This window comes from Spea bombifrons, chromosome 1 (genome assembly GCF_027358695.1).
Source record: "Spea bombifrons isolate aSpeBom1 chromosome 1, aSpeBom1.2.pri, whole genome shotgun sequence".
Classification (NCBI taxonomy): domain Eukaryota; kingdom Metazoa; phylum Chordata; class Amphibia; order Anura; family Pelobatidae; genus Spea; species Spea bombifrons.
Genome location: NC_071087.1, coordinates 19,774,174 through 19,796,394, shown reverse-complemented (window position 1 = coordinate 19,796,394; position 22,221 = coordinate 19,774,174). Strand labels below are relative to the sequence as shown.

The 22,221-nt window shown below is 41.4% G+C and overlaps 1 protein-coding gene across 3 annotated transcripts; it reads left to right on the top strand.

The window, feature by feature from the left end:
- The first annotated feature begins 3,440 nt into the window (after positions 1-3,440).
- Positions 3,441-18,861, top strand: RELL1 (RELT like 1). Of its 3 annotated transcripts, none has more exons than XM_053458359.1 (8): positions 3,441-3,575; positions 13,015-13,236; positions 13,586-13,660; positions 14,746-14,821; positions 15,984-16,208; positions 17,017-17,155; positions 17,678-17,709; positions 18,735-18,861. In XM_053458359.1, exons 1-7 carry the CDS (start codon positions 3,503-3,505, stop codon positions 17,699-17,701), a joined length of 834 nt encoding a protein of 277 aa, XP_053314334.1. In that variant the 5' UTR covers positions 3,441-3,502; the 3' UTR covers positions 17,702-17,709; positions 18,735-18,861. The 3 variants fall into 3 exon arrangements, with proteins under 3 accessions (XP_053314334.1, XP_053314333.1, XP_053314332.1); XM_053458358.1 differs by lacking the exon at positions 18,735-18,861 and adding an exon at positions 18,426-18,712; XM_053458357.1 differs by lacking the exon at positions 18,735-18,861 and adding an exon at positions 18,426-18,712 and having other exon boundaries at positions 17,017-17,176.
- Positions 18,862-22,221: the final 3,360 nt, after the last annotated feature.

Genomic DNA, 22,221 nt, shown 5'->3' with positions numbered 1-22,221 from the left:
ATATGCGACAGGCCTCCCTTTTCCTTGGGATTTTTGTCAAGGATCTCGGTTGTTACCACAGTCTTCTAGGGTAAATGAAGCCCAGGATACATCCAGCTCAGTATCAATGTTTATTTTACAGGAAGAAACAGCAGCAGTTATAAGCAGCACAGGATTACAGTCTTTGCTTGAGCACTGACTTAGTATAAAAGAGCTCCAAACAGTCACCTTCCAACAAGTCACAAGTTTCCATCAAATGGCTTTTCAGAGAGAAACCACACTCCTCAGTTCCTCAGCTCTCCCAGCTGGAATAACAATGGCCTCTTCCTGAATCAGGCTCAGTTCCTTTTACCCTCTGCCTGCTAATTAATCAACCCCAGGTGAGCTGCTACTTAGTCCACACCTGTGGAGCTCCTGTCCAGAATGCAGACTCTGGACAGCAATTAGTGCTGTTGGAGCACTGGCCCACCCTGCTCTTCCAGATGCTCCGCCCCAGGGACCCTTACCATGTTTTGCAAACTGCCAGTAATGCAGTTTGTAGTCAAACAACATCTTTCCCTGGGACTTCAATTTTACACATAAGGACAGACAAAGTTAGCCAGAGTAGGGCGTATATACCGCCCATCCACTATTGTACCGGCCTTTCTGTCACACTATGTAATTATTTTACAAAAAAGCTAATTTAACTAAGTAATTTCCTGAAATTATTTATTATCCTTATTTCTACCATTACAAAGACCGCCTGAACTGACCAACAATCACCTTAATAATAGTTTTTTCACCTCTTGATTAAACTATATAAAAGTTAGGCTTGCGTAATTGTTATATTAAGTGATTTAATTTGATTGGGAAAGCCTACGTTTTGAATACAAAGATTTTCTTCATTTGTTGTTTTGGCATTACCTTGTGGTAATCTGTTCCCGGGTGGAGGACAGGTTTGGTGTCCTAGTTCATATTTCTGCCCTTAAGTATGTGGACAATTGACCACCAACACCCATAAGAGCTTTTTTGGACATCTCATTTGAAAACTAGTTGTTAATATGAAGTCCCCCCCCCCCCCCCTGCAGCTATAACAGCCTCCACTCTCTCGAACTTGTCAAACCATGACTTTATGGACCTTGTGCACAGGGGCAACATCATGCCTTAACTGGAAAGGGCCTTCCCCAAACTGATGAAAGCATATAGTTGTCTACAAATGTGTTTGTGTCCTGAGGCATTAACATTACCCTTCACTGGAATGAAGGATCCTAACCCAAACCCCGAAAACCGGCGCCAGATCACTATCCCTCCGTCGCCAATCTTTACAGCAGGCACCATGCATTCCGGTAGGTAGGGTTCTCCTGGCGTACACCGAACCCAGATCTGTCCATCAGACTTCCAGATAGTGAAACGTTATTCATCACACCAGAGGACACGTTTCCACTTCTCCAGAGCCCAGTGGTGATGTGCTTTACACCCTCCACCTGACGCTTGGCATTACAAATAGTGATCTTCATCTCGTGTGCAGCTGCTCAGCCATGGAAACCCATTTCATACTCTGCGTGAGGTCTACCACTTAACAGCTGCACTATTTGTACTCCAGTATGCTTTAAAAACTCACAACATTACCACTTACAGAGGAGGCAGATCTAGGAGGGCAGACGTTTTATGAACTGACTTTGATGGCAGCCATCTTTAAATTCACCAAGCTCTTCAGTACAACGCATTCTACTGCCAATGTCTGCCTATGGAGACGGATCAAGTGCTGGATTTTATACACCTGTTAGCAATGGGTGCGGCTAAAACTCCTAAACCCAATAATTAGGAGGGGCGGCCACACACTTATAGTGTATACAGGTTTCCACCAGTGAACCAGCAGCAGGACACATGATATTCTTAGATTTGCAGTTCAGTTTCTTGAAGGAACAATGTAACCGATGATGTAAAGGAAGGCACACATGTGTCAATACGGAAATATTAATAACAACGAGTTCATTAAGGCTGACCTGGGGTAAAAGTACCCATTTCCTTTTAATTGTTTTTGTTTCCTCCACCTTTACAAAATGAGACGGGCGTGAAGCTCAAAGTAACACGTTACGGAACAATGAAAATGCAGTTTTTGCAGACATTAATTAATAAATGTCATTAAGAAACAATGGTTGGTTGAAAAGCCCTGCACCGTAAATCCTGTGCCGCACTGACACCGTGCATGCGCCAATGAAAATATTAAGCACAATCCCAGCGCCGTTAGAAGGATGTGATCAGGAAGGGCACAGAACCCTTTCCAGCTGGAACGTCCCGCGGCACTGAGTTGTGGCCATGGTAGCATTTTACGTGTATCCCTCAGAAAAAAGATTTAATGTCACACACATGTTCAGGGGCTCAGAGTGTCTTCGTCACCCCCATCTAAAGTGGCGCAATAAAAGCTGAGATCCAGCTGTCACCAGGAGCATCCATACAGCATGTCTGGCTAGTAACTCATCAGCAGATGTTATGGTGGCCTTTTCACTAAATGGCCAATAGTGATCGGATCGGAGTGATACGACGGCTACGTTTACCAGGGATGCTTATAAAAAACGTGTCACTACAGCCTCACAATATCCGTTTTTACCGCCATCCCTGTATGAAAGTCCCATCTGGTCACCACGGGCACTGTTGGCTTCCATGAGCCTTGTGGCGGTAGCCGTATGGTTTCTAGCTTCCCTCCTGCGTGCTCGCTTAGTAACAGCGATAACAGGTTTCCACTGGTGACTGGTTACTTAAAACCAGTTGACCGGAGCAGCCATATATGTTGCCCATAAGATAGGCCCTGAGCAAACCTATGGCCATCTGGCCTACCTCCGCGGAGAAGCACTCCCAGCCTGACATCAGGACGGAGTCCCGTTAACCGAGGCCCCTGAGCGCTTAGTAATGCTCAAAAATTATACGGGTGAAAAAATAAGCATTTACTAGGAGTTCAAAGGAAAATACATTTCCTCCCCTTAGTCTGTTGGCGAGGACCCGGCGGCCACCTCCATCATTCTCTATATGTCTGTATGGAGCGGAGGTGCCTTTTATTCTTCACGGTCATTCACGAAAATGTGTAAAATTCCATACTTTCAGAGCATTTGGTGGAATTTCATTATCATCAAGGCCATTGACTAGTAAATGGTTAATTCCCACCCTGTATCTGGGAGGCAATTGTTGACCTCAACTATACCCCATAAACCCGGAAATATAGGGGTTACCCCGCCTTCGGACTTGTTCTCGATATAGTGTGTTCAGAGGCCAATGCTCCTTTTAATGACTCTCATGCTATACATTAGGACCGTATAGAAGGCTGCTAAGCGCACCCGCGTGGTAACGCCGTGACGCCCGGCTCTGTAGGGATGATCACCCCGGCATTCCTTACCGATCAGCTGCCAAGATGGTCGTATCCGATGAGAGCGTAGAGCCCGCCCACTCCGCGCTACGTCACAGCCAGGACCCCGCCCCTGCCCCCGCCGCCCCAGTCACTGACTGACGGACAGGCAGAGAAGGGTTATTCGCGTCAGCCGCGCAAACCATGTCTCCGGTATCCGAGTCCCTGCTGTGGCCCCAGGCGGGGGCAGCGCGCTGGAGATTACCCCGGAGCGCCGGTGAGTGAGGGGCAGCCGAGGGTAACTTTTCCAAACTTCTTTTTGTGCTCCGTGGGGTGTGTGCCCGGTGCGGGGCTCGGCACTGCAAGTCACATACACAGCGGGCCACCTGCGCTGCATTTACACGTTTCTTATTGCGCTGCATTTACACGTTTCTTATCGCCCTGCATTTACACGTTTCTTATTGCGCTGCATTTACACGTTTCTTATCGCGCTGCATTTACACTTTCTTATTGCCCTGCATTTACACGTTTCTTATTGCGCTGCGTTTGCGCCTTTCTTATTGCGCTGCGTTTGCGCCTTTCTTATTGCGCTGCGTTTGCGCCTTTCTTATTGCGCTGCGTTTGCGCCTTTCTTATTGCGCTGCGTTTGCGCCTTTCTTATTGCGCTGCGTTTGCGCCTCTCTTATTGCGCTGCGTTTGCGCCTCTCTTATTGCGCTGCGTTTGCGCCTCTCTTATTGCGCTGCGTTTGCACCTTTAACACTGCCTTACATGTTTATTATTTCAGTTTCCCTGCGCCGTTTATTGCCGCGCTGGTTATCTCTAGTCATAGAGGCGCAGGCAGGCTGTGTTATTGGATCACATGCATTAGCACATGCGTGGAGCGCGGTGTGTAATTGCACACGGGTGAAACCTGTTCTGCGATTACTTCGCTGCTTGTCTAGTGTTAAGCAGGGTGCGTTTCTAGATTACCCCCTGACTGCGATCCCCAATTATATCGGTCGAGCTCGTTAACCAACCCGCTTCACACCCAGACAACACCCGCTTAACACACGGCACACAACCAATCGCGTTATTACATCCCTTAGCATCAGAATCAATGAAAGATTGTTTTAAAGAGCTTTAAGATACGTCTGTGCAGTGTCATATGTGTGTGTGTGTGTGTGTGTATATATATATATATATATATATATATATATATATATATATATATATAATATAACGCATTATCTGCCTCATTAACGTGGCATTAAAGTGAAGGTTGTGGAAATGAACTCGGTGAGTTTGCCGTTTGGCCCGCGGCAGCACAATATGTTTCTCGTAGCCGGCAGTCATGGGACTGTCTACTCCCACTCAACAAGTCAGCAGCTATACTTCCAACGCAAGAACCGACTGTGTTAGAGATAAACAGGCAGAGGGGATTGTGAGGAGTTGGCTCAGACGTGGTCTTGTTGAGCGGTAATATACCTGCGACATGACGTGTACGTGGCGCTGTACATAGAATCAATAACATACTCCAAAAATATTATTTATCGGGGAAAGTGAACGAAAATACGTGATCTATTTCTTGTGGGTTTTTTTTTTTAATACATCTGTTTACAAATATATTGACTTTATTTTTCATTGTTTGACTGGTTAATGAATGCAGTTACCAGATAATACCCACAAGTTCCTTGTGGCACGCCCCTGCGGCACTTAACAGGTTAAACCCGCCGCTGTCGTATTGTTTAGAAATGATGTCCAAGTTTGCCTTTAGTTTACAGTCACAATACGTTTAATTACACGGCCCGTTTTGGTGTTTCCAGGGATAAACTTTTCCGTGATAAATCTTATGATCGCCGCCCATTACGTGTAAACGACATGTGTGTGTGTAATATCTGCTCTTTATTCTGTTATGTAATATGAGTGTAACACATCTGGGTGCACTTCTTGTGATGTCATTGTGTTGTCGCTCTTTTATTTGTGTGCAAGCTTCGCTTTCCCCTCCCTTTATCTGTTACTTCCTAGTGAAAGCCAAACCCTACCAGCTCCGGAGTCAGGCCTGTAGTGATTTATCTATCTAGATATAACAGTGTGAGTTAGATCTCGGTACAGCGCACTATTTGTGTGTCGTCCATGGTTACTCATTCCCCGTGTTTGCTTTCTGTCACACCACGGCTCTGTTTGCCACCCGAAGATCGCTATCCTCTATCGATCTATTAGCAGTTCGCTGAAATATGTGATCTTGGTCCAAATCTGTTCCTTTGTTTGTTTTCCCAATATTTATTATACCAATAGTTCATAAATATGTAACTCGTTCATTTATTACAACGCACCACCTTTCACCAGGCATGTGTCTGTGTGTATATACATATAATAAATATATATATAATTCTAAAGATCAGTGTGCAGCTGACTTCTTGTGAATGCTTGCTTTAGTGTTTTTTTTTGTTTGTTTTTTTTTTTTTGCCATCGCATTAATGTAGCGATGTGACTGGGCCTTATTGTGTGGCAATAAGATAGAGAATTCTTCAAATAAGACATGCAGGATTTTTTGTGAGAACACAAGGTACACAATTTCCTTTTTTCTTATTTTTTTTGATTGCACTAAACTGATGCTAGAAAGTATTTATGATGCATGTGGATTCTGAGACCGCACCACTGGCAGCGCATGGTACCCGGTAACGTTCACTATGATGTTTGGTTAGATTTTGACACAAAGTTTTTCCTGCAGGAAACCACGATATAAGTAGCTAAAAATCTAACACACAACACCTGCCACCATGTTACGTTGTTTCAAATGTTCTTCCCTACGCTGCAGTGTACGGCTTCTCTCGTTTGTTTCTTATGTTGCCGTTCTCTATGGGATGGCGGCATTTTATTAAAGGGATTTATCGTGTTCGGAGTTCTGCGGGTGTGTTCGTTAATCACCGGATGAAGACTTCACGTGTAATTAGTGGTTTTCCTTTAATCTCTGTCGTAGCGGCAGTTAAGTAATTTGGGGTTAGGGCTTTTCTGAGAGTTCCTGGGGTGGCGAAAGCATTTCTGCCTAATCCGTAGTACAGCGAGCACCGTGAGCTCTGGGTCTGTGCAAACAAAAGGTCCTGCTACGCCTGAGCTGCTACGCTTCGGAGACGTTGTAAGAACAGCCTGAAGGGAAAACCCGATATTCTCTAAGGGGAAACTTGGCCGCATGGCACGCTATAAAAAAAAATGAGGAAACCTGTTGTGAGAGCGGCATGAATTATATTCTCCATTCTAGCCATTTGAGTACCAGGGGCACAATTTATTTTTTTATTTATTTTCCTCTGGGAGGCAGGAACTTTTTTTACTTAAAATTATTTATTAAGGCAACAACCTTCTAAATGACTTTAAAACTTTACTCAAGGAAACCTATATTTGATTTTAAGACAAACTAAAACTATTCATAAATCTTTAGTTCAAGGCAAACTGTGCCTCGTAATGTTACATAATAAATGCTACAGCAAATACAGGAAAGGAAACAATTTCCCGTTATTTCATCATATATGCCAAACCAAATAGTAAAACTAAGCATATAAAAAAAAATTGTATTTATATATTTTGTCCATTTTCACAGGAGTGGGGATTGTGATGCCGCTATGCCAGATCTCTGTATGCTAGAAAAAAGGTTGAGAGGTTCAGCGTTCTCCTTTCCTTTGTTGGTAGCTGATCAGCAGTCCACCTGCACTATAGAATCGCAGGGACGCGGGCGAATAGAGCCGCCATGATTGTATACATGATTGGCTTGTTGGGTCCACTTGGCCAAAGCACATAACTTGTATGTGTCTGGCGCTCTCTTAGCAGCGTAATTGTTGTGGAAATATTTGAATGGTAACCTTGTGGCAGCTGCAGTCTGAGTGGCAGGGCCAGCTTTAATGAAACAACGTCTCGTTCTGAAGGTACAATTTTTTTTATTTTTATTATAGAACTGTGAAATGTAGACTTTGAGAAAGGTGAATGCACCCCTGTGTGATCATGTGGCACGTGCAATGTGCAGCGTCCCCCCTGCATTTACAATGGGCACACCACATACACTTAAAGGGACCTCTCTTCTTAAGTGCAGTGGCTGGAGCGGCCCTTTAAGTAGCTGCTCTGGGTAAGAAATCAAGCAGCACATGTGAGATTGCTGTGGGGCTTGGCCAGTGAAAATATGGCATAGCTCGCAGATTCCTGTGTGCCCCTTCACATCGGGAATAAAGAACGGTGCATGGAATTCTACAGCACTGAACCGTGGCCTCGGTGCTAGAAGCCATTCTGCTTTCTTACAAGACGTTTTTCTTTTCAACAATGCGTTCCTTGGAGCAGCAGATCCGACTGCCAAATTACTAGCTGGCATCTTGATATTCCCGTTCATGGAGCGTGTCGGACAATATCGTATGATCACACCCTGCTGTTAACTGATGTGGGTGGTTCCTGCGGTATAAGCTTGTTTACCTATGATAAATCTGCTAGCCCAAGGTAAAGAAATAAGCTATCCTGCCATTGTAGCTACAAAAGACGTTTCATTTTACTTTGTGCATACAGTAAACTTGATCTGTTAAGTTGATTTGACTTTTAAAGCCGAAAAAAACATATTCAGCATAAAATTAGATAAACTTGAGAATGCGGAATAACATTTCTCTTGAAGCCCCTTGTCTCTGCGACTATTTCCTTTATAATGATCTCATCCTCAGAATTGAGCATGAAAAGATTCCTGGGGTAGGTAGGACAGGAACAAAACCTAAATAACTAAGCTCCCCCTCCTTTTTTTCCCCCTTCCTATTCCATGTAGATGCTTCCATGGTCATCCTCACTTTTGAGATTTTCTTGTGATCCTTGGTGCACCCTGGAACCCTACCCATGACATGTCCACTATGGGGCATTGGGGGGAATGACTTTGCCTAACCAGGGTTGTGGATACTGGCCCTTGGGTGGACTGTACTGTAAATACAATAAATTAGGGTCATATTGTCTATCTTAGTTATACTGATAGGGGTTTTGGTGTTAAACAATTAGGCATGTAGATGTAGGGTCTTTTTTATTCTTATAACTTTTGATCTTTAATTATTCAAAGTTAAGTTTTAGACTTATTGAGGATTTGGTTTTATCTTTTTTTATTTTATTATTCAATGGCTTAGGTTTAAATACCTTAATCAGTGCTGCTATAGCAGATCAGGGAGATATACAGTTACAGAGTTCTTTAGTACAGTGCAGATTGAATTAGGTGGTAATGTCTTTTGGGCTCATGACCTTGTGAAGGTCATGGTATGGTATGTTTTTGGAGATTTGACTCTTATTACCATGTTTTATAGTTTATCAAGATTTGTTTTTCTCTAGTTTTTAGATTTAGCAAACATACACACAGGCTTATACTTTTACCTAGGCAACCCTGTACTACTACTCAGAACGCAAAGCTATTTATAGATGCTTATTCAAAAGGAAAACTAGCTGGTGTATTATCAATTATGTATAAGGGCACCTGTTCCATCACACTGATATTACGATGGTAAGTAGGCAGCCTGTTCCATGTGCAAATCCCACCAAACGGCAGGGTCTCGGGGGGGGGGGATCGTTGGTTCTCGTGTTTTCTTCTTCAGAGCAGCTCTCTATTGGATTCTTTCACCCAGGATTGTGTTAATTACATAATGAAATGTGGAAATCGTCTATATAAAGACTAGGCCTCTGTTTGGGAGGATGGATTCTATTCAGCCTAGTACTACATATCTATATGTGTATTTATGTATTATATATTTTTCATAACCATAACAATAAGTTGGGCTTATCACACATGGGTATTTCATATGTGATTAAGCATTCAGAGCACCATTTCCATATGGAGCTGTTGAAACATATGGTGGTGTTAAACACACAACCATGATTTTTTGGTTTGTTTTATTTTTAGTAACCACCATCATCATGTGACCTGTGGTTTCTAAAACCACTATAACTACACCTTCTTCTTAAGTTGATTTGGCCACCACATTGTATCTATGTTTCTAAGAACATTTAGGTAATATGGCATCTGACTAAAGTAGTGATCTGAAGCTACAATAAAGGGGAAATGGTTGCTAAAATTATACAATCTATGTCCTTTCAGCTGTCTTTGGACTGTTCCAGTGTAAGTATTTATGTTAAATTAAAACCGCAGTTTATCGTCTTGTAGAGGTTATGAACATTAAAAAGCATACCTCCTTGTCACAGGTGGCCTTAGAAAACGCTCTAGCAGGCTTTAGACTTCTTTACTCCGCTTTCATATTTCAAATGCAGCTCTTTTGACTTTCTATTGTGCTGTTTCTGGGGAGATAGTCCCATGTTTTAGTTAAGTATTAATATATTTATATCGAATTTTTGGTTCTGGTGAGAGCTGCTGTCTTGCTTCCGTATCACGTGTTGTAAGTTGGCTCCTCACTGTAAGATAATTGTGCTCATTTTGAGATATTCTTCATAAGCTCGTATTATCTTTACCATCTCAAAAAATACTATTTTTGTTTCTGTCATAAGATAATACATTTTGCAGCTGTATATTGGCACTAGAGTTCCACTAAAAGCAAACCTTACCAAATGTCTCCTGAATAACCGTAACATTTAGGATCCAGCAGTAATTTGAACATCCCCCCCCCGCCCCCCCTTTTTTTATTCAGGATGAAGTATTGGGCATAACAGGATGAGCTGCGTATGTGTTTGGGAAGTCGGCAATGTCGTGCTGATTCTATAGGTCGGGGGATTGTTATTGTACGCTGTAAATAAACTGCTGGTTTAGAGGCTATCTCCAAGAAGCCCAAACGGCTTGCAAGGAACTCTCTGTAGCAGACCCACGATTGTGAGCTGTTGCTTCTTATGTCTGTAAAGAGACTGTCTGTCTGGGGACACAGTAAATTATAAATATTTTATTTCCAGTACCACATGCCAAAACTCTTAAACCATAAGCATATTAACTAATATTGCTTGTTATCTATACATAGACCTAATACAGAGCAGAGTTTAATGAAGAATGAATGACTGCTGACATGCATCGTGCTCAGTTTAGCTGGTCTGTCCCCATGCTGTCTGTGAAGAGCTGTGTTAAACTATTTATTCCCTTTGTCTGTTTTTAAGTACCGTATTGGCTCGGATATAGACCGCACCCGAATATAGGCCGCACCCTAAAAGTTTGGTGCTTTTTTAAAGAAAAAGTTTTGAAATAGATATGCTGCCACTCTGCCCCCCCACCCCCGAGATATGCTGCCACTCTGTCCTCCCCCCCCCTCGAGATATGCTGCCACTCTGCCCCCCCCTCGAGATATGCTGCCGCTCTGTCCCCCCCCCCCGACTTACCAGAGCAGACTCCCGATTGTCCCCGGCGGGGGACATCTACGCAATACGCGTATACAACTTCCGGTGCCGGCACTTCCGCTGATTGCCGGCACCGGAAGTTGTATACGCGTATTACGTAGATGTCCCCCGCCGGCCCCGCAAGACACCCGGGAGTCTGCTCTGGTAAGTCTTGGGGGCAGAGGTAAAACGCATCGTGCGGACGTTCACCGGCTGTGGCGATGCGCGTAAACAACCTCCCCTGCACCGCTGCGGGGATCTGCATTCTAAGCCTTCTGCCTGCTCGGTGCCCGGAACTATAAAGTGCGGCCTATATTTGGGCAAATACGGTATATGGGGCAATATTTGTTTGTCAGTTCTTCATATGGTTACAGGTGGATCGATCATTGTCCTGGTGATTATAGAGTAACCTATGCTGAACCTGTGTTATATCATATGCTATTCTGTGATAGGCCAGGAATTTATTATATTTCATATGTGTGTTTGCTGTTGAAGAGCATCACATACAGTTCTTTATCAACTAGGCTGGATACCCCGCTGTTGGCAAAAAAAGTTAAAATGCTTATTTTGTCAGATATTTCTAATGCTGAATAACACCTATAATACACATTATATGTAGATATGCACACTGATTTACTTGATTTGTTAATATTATAGTTTCCCCTTGTAATAGTTCTAGCTCTCAATAAAATGTAACCGTTTAACATCCCTTCCATAGCTATAATTTATTTTGCCATTTGTGCAGTTTAACTCATGGATAATCTCACAAAGCAACTTTTAGATGTAATTTCTTTAATCTGCTATCATTTTACAGTTTCTACTTTATATCCTGGTAGATGAAGAATGCCGGAAGCAACGTTGCTTTGTGATTATGAACTCCATCTTCCTGTTTTTTAGCTTCAGATATTTAACTATAATCCTATAGAATGTAAACAGGATCTCGCATACTGGGATGTGTAATATGGCCGGCGACTTTATATAAGATAAGTTTCTGTGTCGAACCAATATCTCGTATTTAAGAGTCTAGCGGGGGGGGGGGGGGGGATTGAGTGCATGTGTGCCAGACATCTAGGCAAGGAAGAAGCAGCTCTTATTGAGTGTTGAAATCCGGGCATAAAGAACGCAAGCTGACCACTCTTTACGCAATTAAGGAAAATTCAACTCTGTAAATGAACGGCAGGTTACGCACGTAGCCAAGGAACCGGATCAGCACATTGAATGTCACTCTTGGAGATGCCCTGAGCTGTGTATAACCCAAAAATAACCATACAGGAGCTTCAGGTGCCTTTAGAAATATGTAAATATATTCCTACAAACTTATTAATGTGCTGAAAACCCTTTAACCCAATGTGCTCTATATTTCCCCAAATGATGTGTGTTTTGGTAAATTCTGTGTCAAGCCTCCTTGTGCCCTGCGGAGTTTTACTGTTTTGAAACTCTCCGCAGAGCTGCTCGGGAGCCGGTACCCAGCTGGCTAATGGCAAAAAGCAAGCCGTGATTTACCACGTGAAACATGACTTGTTTGCTTCACTTTTTAAAGGCACAATACAGTTGGACTCTAAACTTCCCTTTTGTTTTGGAAGAGGATGGAATCTTGGCAAGTCTGAATAATACAGGCATTGTTAGACTGTGCGAGTGTACACAGTAACTGCTAGAGCCGCCACAAACAAAGAACGCTTAAGAACGTGGCTGTGATGTCAAATATATAAATATTATCAGAGTGGGTCAACTTGGAAAGCTAAAGATGCAAGAAATAATTCTGACAATTTAACAGGCCAAAAAAGTGGGATTTTTTTTTTGGGGGGGGGCTGTGTCCTGTGGTAAGACAGGGCCGTCTTTACCACAGGACAAAATCTACCCCGGGTCCAGTCATTCCTGGGGGGCCCAAAGCAGCACTGTTGTTTTTTTTTTTTTTTTTTTTTTTGTGTGTGGAGATGGAGGGTGTGATTGCACACATGGGGGCCCCCAGCAAATGCTTGTCCAGGATCCAGTCCACATTAAAGACGGCCCTGTGTGTAGGACATCAAAAGGGGAGATGTAGAATGGCAATCAAGCAACAAAAATGTATTTTTTCCATATTCATAATGATGTATTGGGTTCTTTTCTTCCTTATTGACTTTAAGCAGAAACGGAGGATAGTCCTCCAATTTAGTGTGGAATGCTTTTATTTAGTGTGTTGTAATGCAAGACTTTGCAGCGGATGTGGGAATCGCAGGGGACTCTGAATGAGGAGGAAGAACAATCCGACAGTAACACTTCTATAGTTTATCACTTGTATTAATCTAATTCTGTAAGATGGTGGTTCTTATAGTAACACTCTTTCCAATTGCATTATGCTTTTTTACTGTGTCAGAGATCAGTAATTGCCCGGTCGTCATGCCTTGCCTGCTGTTCCTTGTACTGAGTCACACTCGCGCTCATTTTACAGATGACCAAGTGCTTAATGATGTGGGCACCAAAGCAGGTGATTCAGGAAACGCTACTGATGGCACCGGACATCCCGAATATGTTGCATTTGTTCTTGTGCCAGTTTTCTTCGTCATGGGTCTTTTGGGAGTCCTCATTTGTCATATCCTTAAGAAAAAGGGCTATCGCTGTACAACAGAGGCAGAACCTGACGTGGAAGAAAAGGTTGCGGGAGAGAAGATCGGTAAGTGTGTTTTTTTGTCTAGAGTAACTTATGAGACTAATTTTATATAAACTAGGTTTTAGGGAGCCCCTCTTGGTGCAGAAGAGGAAACCTTTGAAACTTGCCATAATCTGCGGTTAATGATGCTTATAATATCTTATTACAGAAGGTACGGAAAGTACTTAACATAAAATAACATGTTTCAAGCCATTTAGGATTTTGTTTTATGCCACTGGATGTATAAACTGTTCCTTCTTACGTACTGCAATAATTTGTGTGTCCCTAATGGCTATATTTTTAAGTAAGCAGTACCTATATGTATTAGATTTGCATGGCAATATATATATATATATTTTTTATTTTGGATCAGAGATGCATGAAAGTGTAGGAGACACGAATAACGACACCGTTGGGCAAATTGTCAGCTACATTATGAAGAATGAAGGTATGTAACATTTCATACGTTTACCAGGATTCACATTACAGGAGTTTTTCCTGTAATTTTTTATAATGTTCACCCGAACCAAGAACTCCTGGTATAGAAGGAGAAGATGGCACTGCTCGTGTGAGCTTAAAATCTTTTAGAAGCTAGAAGGGCAACCAGGCAGAAGGAGAGTGGTCTGGTTAGGAGCCCAGGTATAAGGGGGAGTCTGTAGGTCAGGAGTTTGTTTTAGTCTGTATGATGCTGGGAGCCATGCAGCAGTAAATGAAGAGTGAATAAGATGATTATCAGATGTTCAGGACAGATTTCAGCAGTGAATAGCAGAAAATTGGCACTTTGGCAGTCCAATTAGTAATGAGTTTCAGTAATCCAGATGGGATATCAGAAGTGAATGTATGTGTTTGAGAGATATTTCTCAGATGATGTCAGCAGGATTTGGTGAGTGGATGAAGGGTGAAGGTGTGAGTGGATTCAAGTGTAACATCAACTTGGTCTGTTAGGTAGGTTGTGGAACTCTCAACAGTGAGATACCAGGAATTCCGAGGAGACGTTCTGAAGCTCTATCTGAGAAGTTGAGATTCTGGTAGTGGGCAGCCATCCAGGATGCAATTTCAGAGGTGAAGTAGAAAAGAAGGCAGAGATCAGGATATGAAATGTAAATAAACGGGGTACCGGAATCCTAACGATTTGTTTTTTTGTATTTTTTTTGTGTTGAAGAAGGGGATGTAAAAGTATGGTCAGAGTGTCAGGGTTTCTACTTAAGCGGGAACTGTGACACATGCGGGTAGTGTATTTAGTGATGCCTTATATTGGGTGAAGTACCGGTTTTATGTGTTTCCTGCCAGACGTGACAACCTGTCTTATTCAGATGTAACACAAAAGATCCACCCTGATCTGAAGGCTGTGAATTTACTCCACAATACTTGCTCTTGTCAGGAATGCCTCATGTAAGGTCAAAGGTTTCCTGCGTGGTGATACCGTGATCATGGACACCCTTCTGACCCTAGTCCGGAGGAACGTTCTCAGGATAAGACATGTTAGGAGTCTGATGAAAAACATATATTAAAATCACAAAATTGTCTCTACAGCGAACGCTGATGTTTTAAAAGCCATGGTGGCCGATAACTCTATGCTTGGGGATAACAGTGTGTTTGACCCAGAGAGGTAAGACCCCTTTCAACTTTGCAGCTGTTGTCATTTAGTCTAGTTAAGTTAATGCTCTTAAGGGTTCATTTATTAGTGTCATATACACAGATGAAAGATCCTGTCCTTTATTTTATAAAGGCTTACCCTTTCAGGTTAAACGTTCTTAAAACTCCATTATACAAGTTAATTTAATGTATTATTCTCACTTTTTCCTTTGCTATTCATTTGCTGTCATTGGAAAGTGCTGGTGAGTTTGAGATCACATATAAAAAAAAAAAAAAAAAAAAAAAAAAAAAATCACAATAATTAGAAATTAAATATTTTGATCATGATGCAGGCTGGATTGTGTGGTCCAATCCCCATTTATTCACACTCTGTTGGATATAAATGCTTGCTTTTTCCATGTTTGTCTTGAAAAATGTGTTTTTACAATATTGTCAAGTAAATAAACCTAGACCAGGGGCGTCCAACCTGCGGCCCTCCAGCTGCTGCTGCTGCAGGACTACATCTACCATAATGCTCTTTCAGCTAAGCGGCTGGCTGAGGAGGATGGGAGATGTAGTCCTGCAGCAGCTGGAGGGCCGCAGGTTGGACTCCCCTGACATAGACTGATGATTTTGCACAAAATATAAGCCAGTGATATGACAACAATCATCTTTTAAATGTCGGTTATAATTTAGGAATTCTAGGTCCCATGACACCTCTGAGCACCTGCATGCTTCCGCAGACATTATGTATGCCTTTAGTAAGATATATTTTGTCCCCATAACCAAAAGCAGTGGCCCAATGGAATCCCCAAAACCAGCCCAATAAATGTTTTTTGTTATAAATTTTATAATATGTGTATATTGTGTTTTGTTATACTGGTCATATAACTATGGGTTATGGTGTACAATGTTGAATCTGCACCCCGGAACGATTAGAGAAGTATTACACATTTTATTTATAGTGATACAGCTGATAATCGTCTTGAAATGACAGAAATGAAAGAGATGACATCTCTTTCTTAAGATGGCACTGGAAATGCGACCCTGTGTTGGCCCTATAAATGGTATTGCCTTTGACTAAAGACATTCTTGCTTGGACAGTATCTTAAACATGACAGGGCCTTATTCAATCGGTATCTATCTGAAAGTGTTTTCGGTTGAATATTAACCATGTGCTTTTGCTTGAATTGTAGCCCTACTACACCAAATACTCCAGTAAGCCCTTCAACTCCCGTTAGTCCTGCCACACCGTCCAAGCACTCTTGTCGAGGACACCATCTTCACACGATCGGGGGAGTAGCTGACAAGAATGCGTGTACCCGATGCGGCAACAAGCGGTGGCTTTTAATGAAGTCGCCTCCGAAAAATAAAGAGCCGAAGAAGCCTCGTCAGTCGGTGACAGTGCTGTCGGTAGGGAGGTAAAAGCTTTGTTAGTGGTTTCTTCCTCTATCCGCATAGTTGAAGCCCTGTGCTTTTTGAAGATTACTTTCCTTGCGCTAGTTTTGTTACAACTGCAGCGAAAGGCAGATAAGGTTGGTGATCTCAGTGGGACATTAGAGATGATACAATTTTTTTTTGTGTGTGTGAATGTTGTACAGTTACAAAATAAGGTGTGATTGGTAATCCGCATGTGTATAAGAGAAAGTGGCTAAATTGTATATCAGCGTTGAAAATCGATGCTTTGATATGTAGTCGTGAAAATCAGATTTAATAAGGTTTTTGATCGGTTTTTATTTTTCATTCATATTGAAGTCTGTTTTGCATTTTACTGAATGCAAACCAGTGCATGCAGATTTTTTTGTTTTGGGTTTTTTTTTGTTATTGGAGTTAGGAATGAGACTTCTGAATTATTGCCTCTATTGAGGCCAAGAAAGCATACTTGGGTACACTTCCTGCGCATGCATGAAATGCTCTCTCTATTTGTGTACATCTAATAATGAAAGAATGCCTGCATTGACTTACACACAGTAGAATGCTCTGGAGGGTAGTCAAATTTTATTCCAATATTCAGTTTATGTTTAAAACAGGGCTGGAAAGTCCTTGAAACAACTATATTTATTTGGAGAGGGACTTGGATGAGATTTTAAGTTTGTAGTGGTTGTCGATATGCATTTCAGTTGCCGGGAATTAAACATTAAGTTAACGTATTTTGTAATGTTGTGAAGGTCGCATGATTTAAGCACACAAAAGCCACCTCTCACACACGTGTATGCATGTTACATACAGGTTTAGAGTGACAAAAGTGGAACCAAAGTCTAAAGAAAGAAAACGCTTAATGTCTGATGGGACAGAAGTTACAAACGGCGAGGCACCTAGTACACCAGTCGCTGTGGATACCAGGCAGAGAGATGGGACAGAAACAGAGGTGCGTTTTAATTTTCAGCAGGTAATGGACAAATTTAAGTCACTAACACCTTGATTACTTAAAACTATGTCAGAATGAATATATAAAGCACCAGAAATTTGTGTTTTTTTGTACGCATCTGTACATAAATGTTTTATGTACCATAATTTATATATAACAATGTACGTTACACATTTTATACAAATATAAAACCTAGGAAAGATGTTTTTTTAGTTGGATACTGATTTGTACGTAATAATGCTGCAAAGCTGCCACCCAAGATCCTAGGTAGCGGTACGGAGCTTGAGATGTAATTGGTTTCGTATCTGCCATGTTTCATTGTATCTACTCTGTAGGACACAGGAATTACAGTGAAACCGGGTCCCTGTAGCCTGTGAACCCTAGAACCAGTATTATTCACACTGAAACACATCATGGAAGTGGGATTGTTCTAACTGCTTGTAGATTTCTCCTGGATATTTGTAGAAGGGTAAGATGTATAAATATAGGCCTAAATGCTTTTATGTTTTTGTTTTATTTCAGAATCGAAGCTCCATAGATACCTGATTTATAAGGTATGTGCCGTCTCGCCAGTGATCTTTGTTTCAGACTTGACACTTGCTGTCAAACTAACAAGGCCTACAGAAATGTTCAACAGACACATAACTTAACAAGTTTTCTAGCATCGTACTGGATATCTGGCGTCTTTGAACAGCAGTTGTAGCTTTAAAACGCCCCCTGGTGGCTACTTTGCTTAACACATCCGGATTTACTTTGTGTCCGTGTGGCAGCTTCAACTGGGGAATGTTTTCTCTTCGCACATTTTCCTGAAGCCCCAAGTTATTGAAATAGCTTGGTGGTATACTAGCAAAACCGTTGCCTGATTTATTTAACCACTTATTAATGGGAATAGTGCCAAAAGATTGGGAATTGGCAAATGCTTTGCTCATTCACAAGAAAGGCAGTAGTGAGGTGTCGGGCAACTACAGGCCAGTAAGTCTTACATCTGTAGTGGGGAAATTAATAGAAACTATGTTAAAGGACAGGATTGTTGAGCATCAAAAGTCACATGGGGTTCAAGATCAAAAACATGGGTTTAGCTCAGGAGGATCATGCCAAACTAATCTTATTGTTTTTTTTTTTTTTTGATTGGGTGACTGAAATAATAGATGGGAGGTGGTGCAGTAGACATTTGCCTTGAATGTCATACTAGTTTCTCAGGCATTTTGCATGGTGCTGAATAGGAAAAGCCTGTGGATCTGATGAATAAAGCTGTCTGTTTTATTTGCAGACATTCCCATGAAGGAACACCCAATTAATAAAGAGTCCAGAGAAGATCTTGAAGCCACGTTTTAGTGATGGATATATATGGGTAGCCCTGCCATGTCGTGCGGTTTAAAAATGGGGTGTAGGGATCTTGACTTTTTAGCAATTCCAAAAAAACAAACACAAAACAATATTAATATCATAAGCTGTTTGTACATTTTAGTAGTGTCTTTTCTAAGTAGAAAGCTGCAACTTTTTAAACATTTTATGAGATTAATAGATGAGAATGTACATTTAATGGACTGTTTAGTGTTGTACAGTATTTGTTTTCTAGATATTTGGGGGTATGCATACAAGTGAAGAAAGCGTATGAACGGCCATTATGAAATGGTTTGGAATTTCTCCTTAGTTTGTATATTTCTTATGCAATTACTTTATAAATAAAGCAGTTTATAAGAATGTTTTGAGGTGAAGCAAGTTCTGATGTGAAAACCCCTGTAATTGGCATACTTTTATGCATAGAACTGCAACACGGCTGCCCTTCTAACCTATAGCCAAAGCCTTGGATTAGTAAAATCACTTCTAAACATTTCTGCACGCTTTGATTTTACTTCTTTAATTTTTTATGGTTCTTTCGTAGAAATTTTGCACATATTTCATAACGGTTAGTGGCTCCCTTTTAATTTTGATTAGTTTATGGTGCCCACTCACATTTCTGAGAATACGAGTCTGTGGCTATGATGTTGCAAGGGTTGCTTACGCTAATAGTCTTAAGATTTCAATTTGAGGACAAGTTGAGTATTATGTAGGGCCAGACTCGGTGAGCTTCCCCTGCAGGAAGTGCCGAGATAGAGATGGGGAGATTTCTTGGAAGTGGTTTAAGTTGCTTTATAAGGGACCAAGTAAACCCTTCTTCCAGGACAAGTTCACCAGGACTGGCCCTTCATAATGAAATTTTCAGCTCACATGCAATCTCCTAGTTTAGTGACTGCACCTTTCTAAACCTTATTCTGCCACCTTTTCTCAATCACCTACCAAACATTCTTCGTGTTGTTTCATCCTAATCATTCTTCCTTCCCTCCAATCTAACTGCATCCTACAAGCTACTACTAACTTTTCCCTTCTGCTACAAAGGGTTTGTGTCATTTCATTGTCTTACAAGCGGTTTCACCAAAACAATCTGTTCCTCTTTCCTTACCACCAGCCATCAGTCTTCTAAAATGTGTGCATCTGTCGCTCCAATGTCTCACCAAACCCTACTCATCTCTGTGTATTACTCTGTATACTATGTAACACTTTGTATATATAATAAAAGGGCTAGCGATGTATTCCTGTGCCTTGTAATGCACACATGGGGCTATCCTTGTGATACCCCACTGTTCTGTTGGAAGATTAAGTAAGAGCATCATCATTTGTTTTGAGACTGTTACTGTCTTGAATGGACAATTTGTTTTTTTGCATTCTACTCGTATTAATGATGAGGCTTGATCTCTCTATACGGTTGCACCGGACTCCAGTTTTTTATTTTTCTGTGACATCTGCTGTTTTTATAATGAAAATATGAAAGACAAAATGTATTGTTTTCTTCAATTTCTGAATTGTGCATTATCCAGAATATATAATTTCCATGATGCAGACCGACTCCTGTACCATTTGTCCATACTGAATATCTAGCTGTTTTTCAATGGACTAGTGATGTGTTGCTGAAGACCTGATGAACTATGTATATATTACACGCCTTAAAGCAGTTTACCAAAACATTTGTATATGAATTTTAGTTTTAGCATATCTTGAAATAGTCCCCGGACAGATACGCAGCTCACTTACCCCAGGAAGCCTCAGACTGTCTCTTGATGCACCTTCCTCTCAGCTTAGTTATATCTGGGAGTGGGGAGCAATTTTCCTGTTGCACCCCCATCACTGGATCCGCCAATGTGCTGAGCGCTGGCATATGACATCATATGCCGTGTCAGTAGAATTGCAAAGGAGCAGTGAGGGCTGGTTGGAGGGAGATCCACACAAAAGGGCCCTGCTCGTCTAGCGGATGTCGTGGGGGCTCCTCTAATGCAGCGGCCAGGACTGCCCGTCCACTCCACTGCAGAGGAGGCGCCCACAGTAGATCTACGCCCAAGGCTGGCGCTTACTTTGCGTATTAGCACCAGCCCTGTCATCTGCAAGCCTACAGCTTTAAAAAATAAATAAATTTAAATCTCCTGCCATTCACACCGGGTGCCATCTGAAAATGCTGTATGCCCAGCCCAACAGAGCTTTTAGTGCATAATTGAGAAGATTTAGCGTAAGATTCTTGTTAATTTATGAAAGTAAAAGATTTAGGATGCACATCATACACTGCAACCCTTTGTACAAAAAATATTGGATGGTTTGATTGCATCGTAAAAAAAAAAATTATATTTACCTCCCATGTGTGAAGCTTTGTATAGGTTGTTAAAACCAACAATAGATATAAATGTGACTACTTGTATTTCGGTTTGGGAATGGGCTATGGTAAATGTTTTATTAGTTTAGAAATAGTTTCAAAGTGCTGTTCCAAGATATGATTCAGAGTATGCACGTGTGCGTCACCCATTCATCTATCTGAAATAAAAGTGTTGCAATGTGATTTTAAGCTGGTACAGCGAAGATGCTATCTGTGCATTACGTACTTGTTAGAATTTTTCTGGAAGATAAATAAATCGTTTAAAATGTGCGTTTGTATTTGCATTTTATCTTAAAATTATTTATAGTCTGGAATAACCTGGTGTCTCTCAGACCTTTCTAGATCATTTACGCCACATTTTATACTCCTGTAGTCAATGGGTGTGGCTGAAACACCTAAACCCAATAATAGAGCGCTGTCCATATACTCGCTGACCATGCCGTGCGTCCTCACAATCCCAATTAACTATGGAATCCCCTAACGGCAACTGCCTTACTGGCCACAGGGCACTATGGCATTCTCTAGTTTAACAAGTGGTTGAGTTCCTTTAGTACATGTCATTCTTTTTTGTAATTTTATGATAATTTGTGTCCAGTGTTACACGATCGTTAGACCAGTTAGGTAAGGCACACACATTCTGAAAGCTTAATTTAACAACCATTGGCACACAAACCTAAAAGTTAAATTTTGAGACAGGAATTTTATATTAAAGCAACAGGGTTAAGGTTTTAAATTCTTTTTTTTTTTTTTTTTTTTTAATTCATTTTCTTATAGTTTTCTTGCAGAGTATTGCACACGTGTCTGTCCACCTACTCTAAGATAAAACTGTGGTTAAGTTTCCTATATTCATGCTGTTTTGGCATAGTTCAAAGATTTTATTAATATTTTTGCAGGGGTGGAACGCTTTTATTTTGCTGCCAAACCATATACCATGAAATCTTGGGTATAATGCCAATTTTGACCCTTTTATCTAAAAAAATAAAAAACAAAATAAAAAAAATATATATATATATTACACACAGGAGGTGCGTATTATAACCAGAGTACAAATTTGTTAAAATATACTGCATGGTCACTCCCATGACAGCGACGGTGCATCATTAACCCTAAACCGGTGATCACGTCTCGGCTGCCGTAAACTGCAGCACCAAGGATGAAATCCAAGGTTATATTTGACCCCCAGACAAGGGTGTGGACCAGTCCTGACACCCCCTGCGCACCATGAGTGAGTGACACTGCAGTGTTAACCCCTTCAATGCTGCAATTCTGTCTTCAGTACCCACAGGCATGTAGGGACAAGGTCACAATTAGGCTTGGTTTCCATTGAGGTTTTTTTTGCTAAAAACGCCTATAAAAACGCCAATAGCGCCACCTGGCGTTTTTT

Excerpts from the sequence above, each read along its gene's own strand:
- RELL1 (XM_053458357.1), top strand. The coding sequence starts at position 3,503 with ATGTCTCCGGTATCCGAGTCCCTGCTGTGGCCCCAGGCGGGGGCAGCG. Across the intron at positions 3,576-13,014 it reads GAGATTACCCCGGAGCGCCG|ATGACCAAGTGCTTAATGAT; the intron begins GTGAGTGAGGGG and ends CTCATTTTACAG. Across the intron at positions 17,177-17,677 it reads TGCGTTTTAATTTTCAGCAG|AATCGAAGCTCCATAGATAC; the intron begins GTAATGGACAAA and ends GTTTTATTTCAG.